The sequence below is a fragment of the Triturus cristatus genome, chromosome 7 (assembly GCF_964204655.1).
Source record: "Triturus cristatus chromosome 7, aTriCri1.1, whole genome shotgun sequence".
Lineage (NCBI taxonomy): Eukaryota > Metazoa > Chordata > Amphibia > Caudata > Salamandridae > Triturus > Triturus cristatus.
The window spans coordinates 1,183,096,863-1,183,113,293 of NC_140590.1; the positions used below are offsets into that span (position 1 = coordinate 1,183,096,863).

The 16,431-nt window shown below is 50.5% G+C and overlaps 1 protein-coding gene across 5 annotated transcripts in view; it reads left to right on the forward strand.

Moving 5' to 3' along the window:
• LOC146811408 (uncharacterized) overlaps positions 1-16,431 on the forward strand; it is an 880,866-nt gene that overhangs the window by 85,977 nt on the left and 778,458 nt on the right. For 4 of the 5 annotated variants that reach the window (XM_085618519.1, XM_085618522.1, XM_085618521.1 and 1 more), the window contains exon 2: positions 5,927-6,195. In XM_085618519.1, coding sequence (XP_085474645.1) covers positions 5,957-6,195 — 239 coding nt within the window. In that variant the 5' untranslated portion in view covers positions 5,927-5,956. Of the gene's footprint in view, positions 1-5,923; positions 6,196-16,431 lie in introns of all 5 variants that reach the window. The other variant, XM_085618520.1, reaches the window with a different exon arrangement.

Sequence of the window (16,431 nt, forward strand, 5' to 3'; positions counted from 1 at the left end):
TGGCGGGGGCCACGACCTCTAAGGCGCCCCGAGTACGGCCTGGCGCGATGCCAGGCTGCAGATCCAAGGACGCCCTCCAGGACCCGTCGGGTTCCGGTTCGGCTCCGGCGGTTTCGTCGGTGCCGACCAGCATTACCTTCGGCTTGCCTCCACCCACAATCCCGAAGGCGTTTCAACTCAGGACACAGGTCACCAAAACTGCGGTTACACCTGTCGAGCCGTCTCCGTCACACGTCATCGACGCCGACACTGGCAGGATGATTCTCCACGGCCGAAGGATAACTTCGGAACCGCCATTGGAGCCTTTCAGGATCCCGCTAAAGAGGAAGCTGCCTGTGGACTCAGAACCTCTCCTGTATGAACCCTTCTATTCACCCTACCAGGATCCACACCGGGCCTCCCCCACACGCTCCGACACGGATGCATTGGGGGACTACTTGGATGAACAAGTCCCCTACCATGTGGACACGGACCCTGATGACCAGCAGGACCCTGACCAAACTTGGGGCGACCCTGCAGACCCCAGTGCACCTCTTGATGCACAGGACACACAACTATATGGGCCAAAAACATCACCCACAGAGGATACTGCGGCGTTCAACGCTCTGATTGAACGTGCGGCAAACAACCATGATGTACAGCTTCACTCTGATATCATCGAAGATGACTTTCTAATGGACACCTTTGCATCCTCAGAAAGACATGTAAAGACTCTGCCAATGTTGAAGGGGGTCCTCAAGCCAGCCACTGACATTTTCAAGGAACCCACCAGGGCACGAGTGATAAACCCCAGGATCGATAAAAAATACAGATCAGCACCTGGGGATCCTACTTACATCAGAGGCCAATTACCACTCGACTCCATCGTTGTGGCGAATGCCCGCAAGAGGGCACACTCGCAGACAACGGGTGACGCTCCTCCCCCGGACAAAGAGTCCAAGGTGCTAGAGACCTCCGGCAAGCGAGTTGCCGCACAAGCTGCAAACATATGGCGCATAGCTAACACTCAAGCGCTCCTCGCTCGCTACGATAGAGCGCACTATGACACACTGGAGCAACTTCTTCAGCACCTCCCTGACCCCTACAAAGAAGGTGCAGAAATCCTTATCAGAGAGGGACAGCTACTCACAAATGCTGCCATTAAATGTGCACTAGACGCTGCAGACACGGCTGCCAGGGCCATCAACACTAGCGTCATCCTACGACGTCACGCCTGGCTACGTATCTCAGGATTCAAGCCTGAGGTACAAAACAATATACTTAATCAGCCCGTCAACCCCGACTTTTTGTTCGGACCTGAGGTTGACACCACCCTCGAGAAGATAAAAAAGGACACGGACACTGCAAAGTCCATGGGCGCCCTACAAACTCAGTCCTTTCGGAGCGGCTCCTTTCGTCGCCCCGGAAACAAGGGGGCAGGTAGAGGACAGGGGTCACAACAAACATATAACAAGGGTAATACGCAGACCACCTACGATAAGAACACCCGAGGTGGCTATCGTGGCTCCAGTACCAAGGGCAGAGGACGTGGCTACGGCAACACCAGGTCCTCCCCCAAGAACAAGCAGTGACGCCCTCTCCCTTCCTCCCGACCACATAACACCTGTCGGGGGAAGGCTACAACGGTTCCTGTCCACGTGGAACTCCATCACCACGGACAGGTGGGTCAAAGATATTATAAAACACGGTTACTGTCTGGAGTTAACTTCCACTCCACCCACAATACCACCAAGAAACCGTCCTATGTCCTCAGAGCACTTAACGCTCTTACAGCAAGAGGTAGAAAGTATGCTTCTAAAAGGCGCTATCGAGCTCGTACCCATCCACGAGCAGGGCACGGGGGTTTACTCCCTCTACTTCTTAATTCCAAAAAAGGACGGGTCGCTCAGGCCTATATTAGACCTGAGACCCCTGAACCAGTACATTCTTTCAGAGCACTTTCACATGCTCACTCTACAGCAAGTCCTTCCGCTTCTCAAGCAGGGAGACTTCCTAGCATCACTGGACCTCAAGGATGCGTACTTCCACATACCCATCCACCCCTCACACAAAAAATACCTCAGGTTTACTGTTCAGGGGCAGCACTATCAGTTCAAAGTCCTTCCCTTCGGCGTGACAACAGCGCCCAGGGTTTTCACGAAGTGCCTAGCTACGGTGGCAGCACACTTACGGAGGCAGCATATACACGTCTACCCCTACCTAGACGACTGGCTCGTTCAAGCGAAGTCGGCCCAGCAATGTGCAAGCCATATGTCCCGCACCATTCACCTTCTTCACAGTCTGGGATTCTCACTAAATTACCCAAAGTCCCATCTCCAGCCCGCACACGTACAACAGTACCTGGGCGCGACTATAGACACTCTGGCGGCCTCAGCTCAGCCAAGTTTAGTGAGGATCAACAGCATACAACTGCTGATCTCCAAGTTCAAACACAATCACTCCCTTCCAGCGCGAGTGTTTATGCAGTTGATAGGCATGATGGCCTCCTGCATCTTCATAGTCCCGCACGCGAGATTACATATGCGCCCACTTCAGGAGTGCCTAGCACGTCAGTGGAATCAGGCTCAAGGACAGTTGAAAGACCTAGTGTTGGTGAGCGGTCGGGCATACAACTCTCTGCATTGGTGGAATCCACAAAACCTTTGCAAGGGGCGACCGTTCCAAGAGCCTGTTCCACAAATAGTACTGACAGCGGACGCGTCTCTCCAGGGATGGGGAGCTCATGTACTACACTACACAGTGCAGGGACTATGGACGACACAACAGAAGAAGATGCACATCAACCTTCTGGAACTGATGGCAATCTTCCTGGCCATGAAGGCTTTCAAAGTACATCTGTGCAACAAGGTCGTGTTGATCCGGACGGACAACATGACCGCAATGTACTACATACAGAAACAGGGAGGGACACACTCTCCACAGTTGTCTCATCTGGCTCAGAGCATGTGGAAGTGGGCCATTCAGAGGAACATGTTCCTCATGGCAGAACACCTCCCCGGCAAGGACAACCAGATGGCGGATCTGCTCAACAGACACAGCCACCAGATGCACGAGTGGGAGTTACACCCATCAGTACTCCAACCGTACTTCCAGCAGTGGGGTCACCCAGAGATAGACCTATTCGCGACAAGCGAAAACGCAAAATGCCAAAGCTTCGCCGCCAGATTCCCACATCCGCAGTCGCAGGGCAATGCGATATGGATGAACTGGTCCGGCAGATTTGCGTACGCTTTTCCCCCAGCACCGTTGATACCGCTGGTGGCTCGCAAACTCCGACAACACTCCCTGACACTCGTCCTAGTTGCTCCCACGTGGGCACGCCAGCCGTGGTACACCACCTTCCTCGAACTTTCCGTGGTACCGCATCAAAGGCTGCGGATCAAACCCGCGCATTTGACGCAGAACCATGGAGAGGTTCAGCACCCAGATCCGCAACAGCTGAACCTGGCGATCTGGCTCCTGAAGTCCTAGAGTTTGGCTATCTCAATCTGCCACCTGACTGCATGGACATCATCAAGGAGGCCAGGAGACCCACTACAAGAGCTTGCTATGCAGCCAAATGGAAAAGGTTCGTCATTTATTGCGGTAATAATGACATTAACCCGCTGGACGCATCCATCCACGACATCATATGTTACCTCTTACACCTATACCGATGCAATCTGGCGTACACCTCTATACGTGTCCATTTGACCGCAATATCAGCCTATCTGCAAACCAGGCAGCACCTCTCTCTATTCAGAGTGCCTGCCATCAAAGCATTCTTGGAAGGACTCAAACGAGTCATTCCACCTAGTCACCCACCGGCTCCAATGTGGAACCTCAACTTGGTCCTCACACGCCTGATGGGTCCACCCTTTGAACCTCTACACTCATGCGAGATTCAATTCCTTACCTGGAAAGTAGCCTTCCTGGTAGCGATCACTTCCCTAAGAAGAGTTAGTGAACTCCAGGCACTAACCGTTCAAGAGCCATTTATTCAGGTTCACGCCAACAGGGTCGTACTACGTACCAACCCCAAATTCATGCCCAAAGTAATATCGCAGTTCCACATGAACCAGACTATTGAACTGCCCGTTTTCTTCCAAAACCCACAAACTGTTGCAGAGCGGGCATTACATACACTAGATGTACGGAGGGCCCTCATGTACTACATCGACAGGACTAAACCCTTCAGGAAGACAAAACAACTATTCGTTGCCTTTGCCCCACACCACAAAGGTAACGCCATCTCCAAAGCAGGGATAGCCAGATGGATAGTTAAGTGTATTCAAATCTGTTATCAAAAGGCAAAACGCACATTAACTATTCCACCACGAGCCCACTCAACACGCAAGTTGGGGGCTTCCATGGCCTTCCTAGGAAATATTCCCCTGCATGATATATGCAGAGCAGCCACATGGTCCACTACACACACATTTACAAAACACTATTGCGTAGATGTGCAGTCAAAACAGCAGGCAGCTGTAGGACAGGCTGTTCTCAAAACACTTTTTCAGACCGCTGCAGCTGGCACGGGTAGCCGCCGCCAATAGAGGGCACTGCTATGTATTCTATGCACAGATATGAATTCAGCAGCCCACATGCCTCGAACTGAATATGCTACTTACCAGTAGGCATCTGTTCTTGGCATGTAGGGCTGCTGACATTCATATCGCCCTCCCTCCTCCCCGGCGCCTGTCGCAGCTGCAGCTCTCAGAATTATTGCAAGCATGGTCATCACTTTCTGTATCTACTCCATCACTGCCACAATGGCGAAAAACAATCTGAGGATGGAGAGGATGCCCATGCGCACTGTAGTCCATGGGAGGAGTCACCTATCCAAGGATACTTCGAAGACTCTTCCAGGACAACAACGTGCAAACATCCGGACCCAACACTAGGCGGCGATCTATGCACAGATATGAATGTCAGCAGCCCTACATGCCAAGAACAGATGCCTACTGGTAAGTAGCATATTCATCTCTTTTCTTTGCTGCCTCCTTAATGGCCAGTGTGTGCTTTGGTGTCACTTTCTTTTCCGTCTGTGGAGCATGGACCAGGCACAGATTGATTTTATCTTAATTGGTGTCAGTCTGCTGCTCACTCTGTTATTGAGGTACTAATTCTGCTTCCCCCTAAACCTCCCACCCAACCCTACTCAGTGTTTCTTCTCCATCCCTCCCATCCCAACTCAACATCTGAGTCGAACGAGCTCCCCGTTTTATTTTTTTTTTATTTTTTTTTAACCTTGGAATAGCTTAAGTCTAAATTGTTTACCTCTTCTCACAAGAAAGTGGTTACCTATCATTCTCTATCATGATTGGCTACTCGCTTGACTCAGATACTTCTCTCCACTGCAGTCCACTCCTCCCCACTCAAATGTAAATTTATGTATACAGCGCTTACTACAACGAACAAGGCATTGAAGCGCTTTGTGCCATGCCTCTCCACTCATTGCCACTCCACACCTCACAATGCTCAGCCACAGTGCCACTCCACACAATTCTAAACCACGCCTCTCCAACAAAGCCAATAGATCTCACATAGCTAAGACCTACTTGTTTTTTTTTAATTCTTGTTGCAATTTGCTGCAGCGTCTTTTTCAGTATGCTTTTTTGTGCACCGTTTTTTAATTTTCCTTTCCTTGCATTTTCACACTAGGGCTACTGTGATTGGCAAGCATGTGTGATGCATGCACATCTATACATTACAATGTTAAAAATATACAATATAGATAAAAAGCACTGAAAGTGAAACAGGGCCTGAGGTCAAGTTTTGTTTGCTTGTATAGTTCCAAGTTCTCCTTGCTATGATATTAAAAAATGGTGATAATTGGTTGATTATGTAAAAGCATGAGATTTACAAGAATATAATAATTTACATTAGTTTATGGACTTCCTTATAGTCATAGGTTTTAACTTATCTTCTGTTTTCTTGCTAGCAGATTTGATCACACAAGGCTATTCGTCCAGTCATGTACAACGGGATCGGACTTCCCACCCCCCGGGGCAGTGGAACCAACGGATACGTGCAGCGTAACCTGTCCTTAGTACGTCACAAGAAGGATCGCACAGACTATAAGTCTGAGGAAGAGCTGAGAAAACTGGAGTCCCTGTTGGTCAAGAAACCCAACCAGGACATCCTGGACCACGAACGGAAACGCAAGGTGGAACTGAAATGCCTGGAGCTGGAGGAGATGATGGAGGAACAGGGGTAAGGGCTATTGGGACCTCTAAAATGCTACTTTTTTTTGGGGGGGTGGGGGTTTTTCAACTGAAAAATTGGCACAAGAGGGCTTACATGGCACCTTAATGAAATTAGATCTCAAACTGTTACAAATATGAGCAATATCATAAAGGCCACCTCCCCCTTCCCTTGATCAGTGTATGCCAGCGGTAACTTCCGTCATGGTTATATGGTTGCGTTCTGAACTAGGGAATAGTCTCTGATAGGTTAAAGGAGTGATCTTTTAAAGTGTTATGGGCTCGGGTCCCTATGTCTGGGTCTCCTGTGCGGTGTGACTGGTGGACTGTTGTGTGTCGCCTCCCACATCCAACCCAAGGCGTTTTCTCCAGTGGTCCCAGAGCTTGTGAAATGTGTTTGGGCACCCTCTGCTACGATATGTGACCTGCTCGGCCGTCATGTACATGTCCATTCCTCTCATCCACTCGTGTATGGTCGGTTTATCGGACACTCCCCATCTCCTGGCAATGTCCCTCCTAGCCACCACCAACCCCAAAGAGGCAAAAATCAACTGCGTTCTAGATATGTCCACCTAGCTTGGGATCCCCAGTATCACAAATTTAGGCTCCATTGGCAACGTTACCCCTAGGACCGTTCCCAATAGTCCAATCACCTGCAACCAGTATGGTAGAAGTGTGGGGCACGCCCAGATCGTATTGTAAAAATCACTTTTAGTGGCAGTGTACATCAGGCAAAGTGGCGACTCTGCCCTTCCCATCCTATGCAGCCTGTCTCTAACAGAATATGTTCGGTGCAGTATTTTGAGTTGAATGAGTCGAAGTCTTGCCTTTATGTCCACCTACCTGGGGTGCATTAATGCCGCCTCCAAATCAATATCTTCCACGGACCCCACATCCTTCTCCTATCTTGCTCGGAGGCCTTGCAACCCATTGGGGATATTGTTAATGGTTTTATACGTGAGGGAAACCGCTTTATCGATCCGCTCCTCCTGCAGGAGCCTACCCCCCTGGGGTGCGTATTCCGGAAGTTGCTCACTGGTGATGTTTTCCGCCCGCCATGCATGTCGCAATTGTGCATATTTAAGGAATTGGGAATCGCTCGTGTTGTATTCATGCTTGACTTTTGCCCATGTTTTAAGCTCCCCTTTTTTGATGATGTCCCCTATTGTGGAGATCCCGAGAAGGTCCCAGGTCTTGAACCCTGTTAGTGTGTTTCTCTAACCCAATTCCCTTCATAGAGTGGTGTGGTCCGCGTAATCCATTTAGTCCAGCACAAGGTCTTACTAGTCCTCTTCCATGCCAACAAGGTCACTTGAGTCGCAGGTAGCCCTATAAGGGTAATGGAGGTGTGTATGGAGGTGTGTATGGAGTTATGTATGGAGTTGCATTGCCTCTCTCTGGAGGCCGTATGTGGAGTGGTCTCTGTTTGTGTCCATTCGTTTATGGAATCATGTGGGATGCCCAATAATAAGCCTCTGTCGGGGAGTGCGATCCCTCTATTGTAGGGGTTGCGCCGCAGTGTCCGAAGTGCAATTCTGGGGTGCCCGTCCTGCCATATTAGTGATCTAATTTTATCTATTTCTGTGAAGATGGCCCTAGGTAGGGGATGGTACGAGTTCTGGAGGGCATGTAAGAGTTGAGGCAAAGTGATCACTTTAAAGAGAGCCGCTCGACCAAGCAGGGTGGGAGAAAGATACTTCCATCTCTACGTCGGCCCTAAAGTTGCTCAGGATTGCCCCCAAATTCTCCCATCTACACACCTCTGCGTGGGGTGTGATGAAAATACCCAGATAGTCCGTAATCCAGTCAAAAAGGGCCGTTATGTTCGGTGTGTGATGTACATCAGAATATCATCAGCATAGAGAGATTTTCTCCTCCTATGTTTCCATGGGTGTGAAGTGGAAGCCCCGAATCGAGGGGTATATGTAATGGCACAGGCCAGCGACTCTAAAGTAAGCGCAAAGAAGAGAGGTGGCAGGGAGCAGCCCTGTCTCATCCCTCTCTTGATAGGAAGGATGCTGAGCACCGACCATTGACACGTACTGTGGCCATCGGTTGTTTATATAGGCGTGCCACCCAGCTTCAGAATTTCTGCCCTAGCCCAAATTTTGCCAGGGTGGTATCGAGGAACTGCCAGTTAACAGCGTCTAATGCTTTTTCTGCATCCAATGATAAAAACACCTGCGGACTTGTCCAGTTTGGCACCTCCATAAGCCAGTTGTGTGCGCGTCTAAGGTTCAGGCGGGTAGATCTGCCTGGCAGAAATCCAGACTGATCTTCGTGCATCAGACCCTCTATCACACTCAGGAGGCGAGTCGCTAAAATGGTGGCCAAGAGCTTAACTTCTGAGTTCAGTAAAGAGATGGGTCTATAGGACCCACATTGGTCACGACACTTGCCCTCCTTGTATATGACCACAATAGTGGCCATCCACAGGTCCGGGGGCAGAGTCCCCTCCTTTTGGGCATCTATGAAGAGCCTGAAAAAATGGGGGCATAGACTATCCATGTGTCACCTATAAAATTCTGCGGGTAATCCGTTGGTGTGAGAGGTTTTTCCGGGGCGCCGCTTTGCCACCGCCTGTCGAACCTGTCAGTGGCTTCAGGTCCTTTTCTTTGGCCATGATCCTGTTCCACCTCGACCACGTGGTAGGATTCCTGCTACTGTTTTCTCGCGCGACCCACCCGGGGGGGGGGGGGGGGGGGGGGGCGTTCCTCGATGCTCCTGGATTTCGTGGACCTAACCACTGTGTCAGCGGTAGGGTACTTTTGTCTCTCTCTCCTAGAGCAGGGGGGGGGGCTCCGTTACTGGTGTCCGGAATAGGGTCTCCAAAGCGCTTTTCACATGCTAAGAACACCAGTCGTCCTCAATCCGGTTGGTCCCTCCGTTGGGTTCCGCGGTGTCAAAGCTGGGCCAGCCTCCTACTTGGTAGTTTCAGGTCGTCGCTCCTTGGGATGTGCCAGTCCATACCAACCACTCCATTTATAAAGGACTAACCGTTCTAGTGTGAATGGGTTTTTAACCCTCCTTCCCCACTCAAGCAGTAGCTACGCAGGATCGATGACTACTCTAGGTCTCGCCCAGGGCCTCACCTAGGTCGTCAGATCGACACTCGTTGGGTGGGTTGTGAGGGGAGCGACGCAGCCTCCCCGTGCCACCCGGCTTCTTGAGGTGGGGACTCTGGCCCCACTGCCACCTCCTCCACAGGTATTCACCGCACACTTGGGACGGGGGATGCCGCCTGTAGGGGACCTCTGCAAACCCCATACAGTATCAGGCGCTGGCAGGTAGTGTCTGTTCTTTCCCCGCACAGGATGAGAGCAAGGCGTGAGAGCCGCCCCCGCAACTGCACACCTGCAACGCAGCACCGGGAACCAGGAATTATTGATATGGGCTTCTTGGGCTCTCTTTGGATCAAAAGTTGCGCTGGATGCTGCAGGATTGAGGATTCAGGCAGGAGCTCGCACTCCGCAGATCTCACTCTGCCATGAGCTAGGCCACGCCCCTTTAAACGCTACTCTTAAAACGTTGAGCATTGTCCTTTATTTTTCTAGTCTTTAAGAGGGTATAAAGTGGCTCTCTGAGGCATTAGTTGGGTATTTTATCAAATTTCCTGGATATGCTTGCTCTGTCTCCTATTAAATTTTCTGGCTGCTAAATGTTACGAGCAATGTGCTGACGTGCTCAACTTCTGTTTTTCTATACAACAAATTAACATCAACCAGAAGAAAATCTGTTCTGGAGTAGGTCGGATATTTTTTTACTATAGAATGTGTAGTCTCTTTTCTTGCTCTTATACTCTATATATTTCACAGGCCAAAATCCTGCATTACATTCCTTAAGAACTTTCTAACGTTAGGCTTACTTATGGTACATCTCCTGGATCTAAATCAAATGATATTAAAATCCCCACCAATCAGGAAAGGCGCTAGGAAATCCAACAAATTGTAGTGGTACGCAATGGCTGTCGTCCTAATTCAGACCATAATAGGCAGCACAGGTGTAGGTGCCCTGCCACTATAGCAATTTTCCAGTTATCTTCCTGCCTCCGAATTCTGATGGATACATCTGCCAGTGGATTCCTCAACTTGTGAATATCCCCTGCGCCAGCAACATTCGGAAACTTTTGTAGCAGTCCACGCCGATGAGGTTGAAGACTACGTCACAGACACGGCTCCGCTTGTGACTCCGCTGACGTCACCGGCTCCATAAGAAGACCTCGTCGGCGTGATGACGTCAGTTCCCTTTTTCCAACGGATTTCGGGAATCTCTCTCTGTAGCTATACTGGTTACTTTGTTTTCTGCTGGTTTCTCTTTGTCTTCTTCTGCAGAGATGTCGACAAAGTCTGGATTTAAACCCTGTCGTGAATGTGGGAAACACGTCCATAACTGCCCTGCATGACGACTGCGTGTGGTGCCTGTCATCGGACCATGATGTCGAGGGCTGTTCTTGCTGCCACAAGATGAGTTCCAAGGCTCTTAAGGAGAAGGAAGCAAAGCTTTTCATCGCGAGGATGAAGAAAGAAAAGAGACCAGAGAAAGTCGAGATCGGCGTCGAAGTAGACTTCGGGGCATGCTTCCAAATCAAGGAAGCACAAGAAGAAGAGGAGGCATTCATCTCGACGTCACTCTGATAAGGATGCGGCTCTGAGATCGACATTGCCCTCCTGACGCCGTAAGGACTTTCCATCTCCCTCGCGCGTTCCGAATTCACCTGTTGGCCTGTCGTCACCTGTGGCTTCACCGGAACATGGCCCGGCTCCATCTCAGACGCCGGCTCCATCTCCGGCTTCGTCCCCGGTTCCGCGTGAGGAGCCTCCAGCCCCGGGTGATCCTTCGGCTCCACTGATTGCACCGGTTGGTCCGAGTCCGGTGATGCCTGAGCAATATCCTGCGTTCCCAGGACCAGGTCAGGATTCCATGCATTATCTTAATGCGATGTATGGAGTATTCTCCAGAGCCATGTACCCCTCTGGTGCACCTTCGGGTCCTATGGCCTTCAGTTTGGGAGTTCCTCAAGCCTATCCTCGGGCTTTCTTCATGCCATTTTTTCCGGCGACGCCTTCTTGGCATCTACCGGTGCTGAGGACATCGACGCCGCTCCCTTCTTCACCGGCGCAGACTCCAACTCGTTCGACGCCGGCTGCCCCTTTGGATCCACGTTCGATGCCGGCTCCGTCTGATTCGATCGCGGCGTTGTCGACGCTGGTTGTGAGAATTGGGTCTAGGAGGGAGGCTCAGAGGGTGCTGGATGAGCAAAGATACTTGATGGAGGAGGTAGAAGAAGGGGAACTCATGGAATCGGACGATGTTTTTAAGGAGTTGAAGGAGGCTAGTGGCCTGGACTTGTCACCTGAATGGGAGATTACTCCTCCTTCTGATGCCTCTTAAAGATGTGGCTCCATACCATGCTGTCATAAGAAAAGCAGCTGAACTTTTAGATCAGTTGCCTTCTGCGTTGAAACCGAACATCTTAACGGAAGTTCTACACTCTCCTTCTGCTGTTTCTGAGCCTCTGCTCCCTTTTAACGACGCCATCATAGAGCTAGTGATGGAGGTGTGGCGTAAGCCCTTTTCTGCTCCGGCAGTTTCCAAAGTCATTGCCAGGAGCTATAGGGCAGCTCCGGGGGACCCAGAATTTTTAACATCTCACCCATCTCCTGAGAGTCTGGTTGTTCAGGCTGCATGTTAAAGAAAATAATCGGGTTTGTTTCCCCAGGTCCCGAGTGACAGGGAAGCAAAAAAACTGGATCAGTCGGCCAAGAAGGTCTTTTATTCGGCCAGCATGGCTCTTAAATCAACGAATGCCACTTGTCTCTTGGGATGTTATATACATGCTCGCATGGACTCAGCTAAACAGCTAGCCCCAAAACTATCAGAGGAGGATAGGGTTGGTTATAATGAGATCCTTTTGGATGCCCAGGCGGCGGCGCGTCGGGTGATCGAGTGGATTGGACACAGCTGACTCTGTAGCAAGAGTCATGGGATCTTCTGTTGCCACTAGGAGGAGTGCGTGGCTTAAGTCATCGGAATTTTCACCTGATGTCCAGTCAACGCTCTTGGACTTGCCTTTTGATTGGCTCTGGTCTTTTTGGCAAGAAAGCAGATGCTGCGCTGGAAAGATTTAAAGAGTAAGGCCACAGCTAAATCTTTGGGCCTGCAAACTCAGCCTCTTCCTCTTCCTCTTCCTCTTCCTCTTCCTCTTCCTCTTCCTCTGATTCCGAAAAAGGACACCAGATTGCGTCCAATATTGATTCTTTATCTGAAGCAAGAGAAGTTCAAGATGCTCACCCTACGCAGGTTCTTCAAGCACTGAATCAGGAGGACTGGATGGTGTCGATCGGCTAGGAGGATGCGTATTTCCACATCCCCATCCTGAAGTTGCACAGGAAGTATCTCCGGTTTACGGTAGGGTCGCAACATTATCAGTTTGCGGTCCTTCCGTTTGGTCTTACTACTGCACCTCGAGTCTCCACCAAGGTGATGGCAGTGGTGGCAGCCCATATCAGGTCGGGGATTTCAGTTTTCCCCTATCTGGACGACTGGCTGATCAAAGCAGAGTCGCCAGAGAAGGTGCTTCATCAGCTGCAGGTTACCACTCAGCTGTTGGACAAATTGGGTTTTTCGATGAACGTGCCCAAATCTCACCTGGTGCCCTCTCAGCGCAACCTGTTCATAGGGGCGGTACTGGACCCTGTGTGTCGGGCATTCCCACCTCCACAAATGATTCTTGACATACATTCCTTTGTTTTACGATGGAGCGGTTGTTCCAGTCCTGAAGGTCCTTCGTCTGCTCGGTCTGTTTGCTTCCTGCATTCTGTTGGTCAACCATGCACGATGGCACATGAGGGTGCTCCAGTGGTGCCTCCGCAGGCAGTGGTATCAACACAAAGGAGATCTCGGAGTCTGAGGATTTCCAGAGAAGCTGCGGCGGATCTATCGTGGTGGAGGGCAATCTGTCTCCAGGAAAGCCCTTCCATTTACCTCAGTCCGTTGCCACAGTGATTACGGATGCATCCACTTTAGGGTGGGGTGCGCATCTGGGGGATCTGGAGATCAAGGGTCTTTGGTCTCCATAGGAAAGGTTGCTTCACATCAACCTTCTGGAATTGCGGGCGATATGTTTGGCGCTCAAGGCCTTCCTCCCTTCCCGGTCATTCGGTTCAAGTCCTGGCGTTCAACACTACTGCGATGTGGTATGTCAACAAGCAGGGAGGAGTGGGGGTCTCTTTGTTTCTGCAGAAAGGCTCTGCATCTCGGGTCCTGGGTTCAGGATCATCGGATTTGTCTGATGGCAAATCATCTGGCTGGGGTTCTGAACGTACGTGCAGACAGTCTCAGTCGGCAGTTCTCCGTCGACCACGAGTGGAGGCTTCATCCGGAGGTGGTTAGTCACGTCTTTCGGATGTGGGGATCTCCTCGGGTGGATCTGTTTGCCACTCACGAACGCTCACTGCCCGTCATTCTGCAGTCTCCAGTATCCGATGCAGGGAGCGTTGGGGGACGCGTTTCAGTTGAGTTGGGGCTCAACACTCCTTTACGCGTTTCCTCCCATACCCTTGATTCCTCGGGTTCTGAGGAAAATTCGCCAAGACCGGGCCCAAGTCAAAGTGATCGCCCTGGATTGGCCAAGAAGGGTGTGGTATACAGATCTTCTCCACCTCTCCTCGTGCCCTCCGCTCAGTCTCCCTCTGAGGGCATACCTCCGCTCGCAGTCGGAGGGGCAGGTTCTACACCCCGACCTCCAGAGCTTACACCTTCATGCCTGGAGATTGAACGGGGCAACCTGAATTCTTTTTCTCTCCCGCCAGATGTGGTAGATGTAATTTTATCTGCCAGACGTCATTCCACCAAATCTATCTATTCCTATAGGTGGTCTAAATTTGTGCTCTGGTGCGGGGAGAAGTCAATTGATCCTTTGAGGGCTTGTTTATCTGACATACTTCAGTTTACCCTTTCTCTTGCTCAGCATGGTTTTGCCATAGCCACTGTAAAGGGATATCTTTCGGCCTTGTCTGCATTCCTTTGCTTGCCGAATCAGCCGTCCTTGTTTAAATCTCCTATTGTTTTACGGTTTCTGAAAGGCCTTACAAACAAGTTTCCTCCTACTCCTTTTATTGTGCCTCAATGGGACTTAAATCTTGTCTTAACTTATCTAATGTGTTCTCCCTTCGAGCCCTTACACAAGTGTCCCTTGAGATTGTTGTCTTTTTAAAACTGTTTTTCTCATTGCGATCACCTCGGCAAGGAGGGTAAGTGAGCTTCAAGCTCTAAGTTCAAAACCCCCGTTCTTGACCATTCATGCTGAATGAATGGTACTCAGGACCAGGGCTGCTTTTCTGCCTAAGGTGGTAACTCCCTTCCATCTGGGGCAGTCCATTACCCTCCCTACCTTCTATCCTCCCCCTCGCTCTTCCAAGGAGGAGGAGCAGCTTCACCGCTTGGACCCTAAGAGGGCGGTGAGCTTCTACCTTGACAGGGCTAAGGACTTTCGAGTTGACGACCAGCTCTTCGTGGGCTTTGTTGGCAGCAGGAAAGGCAGAGCGGTGCACAAGCGCACCCTTTCCAGATGGATTGTCTTGTGCATCTAGATATGCTACTCTTTGGCTGGTAAGGAACCTCCAGAGGGTTTAAGGGCTCATTATACTAGAGCGAAGTCTTCCACTTCTGCTTTGTCTAGAGGTGACACTTGTAGGGCGGCAACTTGGGCCTCCCTTCACACTTTCGCAAAGCATTATTGCTTGGATTCCGAGGTGACGGACATTTTGCTCGTTCCGTCCTTCAGGACTTTTTGGTATAGAAGGGTGGACACCCTCCTCCGGGAGTGGGACTGCTGTGGGAATCTTTTCTCAAGGTGAGGAATCCACTGGCAGATGTATCCATAAGAACAACAAGTTACTTACCTTTGGTAACGCGTTTTCTGGTGGATACAGTATCTGCCTGTGGATTCCTCACTGACCCACCTGCCTCCCCGTTGTCCACCTTTGTATACCTCCAATTCTGTGATGTTTCAAAATGTATTTGTTACTGTCTAAGACATTGTGTATTTCTTCTGCCTTCCTATTTACTCTTCACACTGTGTGCGTTGCATTGTATATTATGTACTGTGTATACTGTATATATTGCTGTCAGTCTGTCCGTGTGCCTCGAAGGCACGGAAAAAAGGGCGGAACTGACGTCATCACGCCGACTAGGTCTTATGGAGCCGGTGACGTCTTCTTATGGAGCCGGTGACGTCAGCGGAGTCACGAGCGGGGCGTGTCTCTGTGACGTCTTCGAACTCATCGGCGTGGACTGCTACAAAAGTTTCCGAATGTTGCTGGCGCTGGGGATATTCACAAGGTGAGGAATCCACAGGCAGATACTGTATCCACCAGAAAAAGCGTTACCAAAGGTAAGTAACTTGTTCATCTGCCTTATGATCTACCAGCTTCACTACAGCATTTCTCTTAACTAAAATGTGAGAAAGTGCCCTCTTTCTTGCATGGTATGCCCCACTTTTTGCTGATATACTTTGAGTGTTCTCTAGGCTCCTGCCAATCAGGTACCCAGGGCCTGTGTTCCTTACCTAACACTGCATTAAAGCCTAAAACCCAATTGGCATCTCTGGCCACATGTCAGCCCCTGGTAAATGGTACCATAGGTACCCAGGGCACTGTGACCAGAGAAGGCCCCTAACTGCAGCACCTTTTGTGCCACCCTTGGAGGCCCTGTACCCTGACACACAGTCTTTGCAGGCTGAGTGTCTGGTTGCAGAACAAAACGGAGACGACATGGCACACATCCCTGTGTGCAATGCCCACAAACCACTGCCCTGGCATACATCAGTCACCCCTCTAGTTGGGTGCCCTATGCCAGTGGTGAGGGTACAGGTGCATGAGCCCTGTACCCCTACAGTGCCCAGGTCCATTCCTGGGCCCTGTAAGTGCAGTGCTGCCATTAAAAGTATATGGTGCTGGGAGGTTCATTGCGAACTCCACAGCACCATAATGGCTGCACTGAAGACTGGGAAGTTTGGTATCAAACTTCTCAGCACATTAAACCCAGACTGATGCCAGTGTGGGATTTAATGTAAAATGCCCGACAGAGGGCATCTTAGAAATGCCACCTGAAACTCTGCCAACTCCCAGTGACCTGACTGAGTGGCTGCACAGGCTGCCACCACCAGATATGTTTCTGGACCCCTTGGTCGAGCGCTTGCTGCTCTCGGAGGGCCTGAGACAATGCACATCTTGGGATGAGGTGC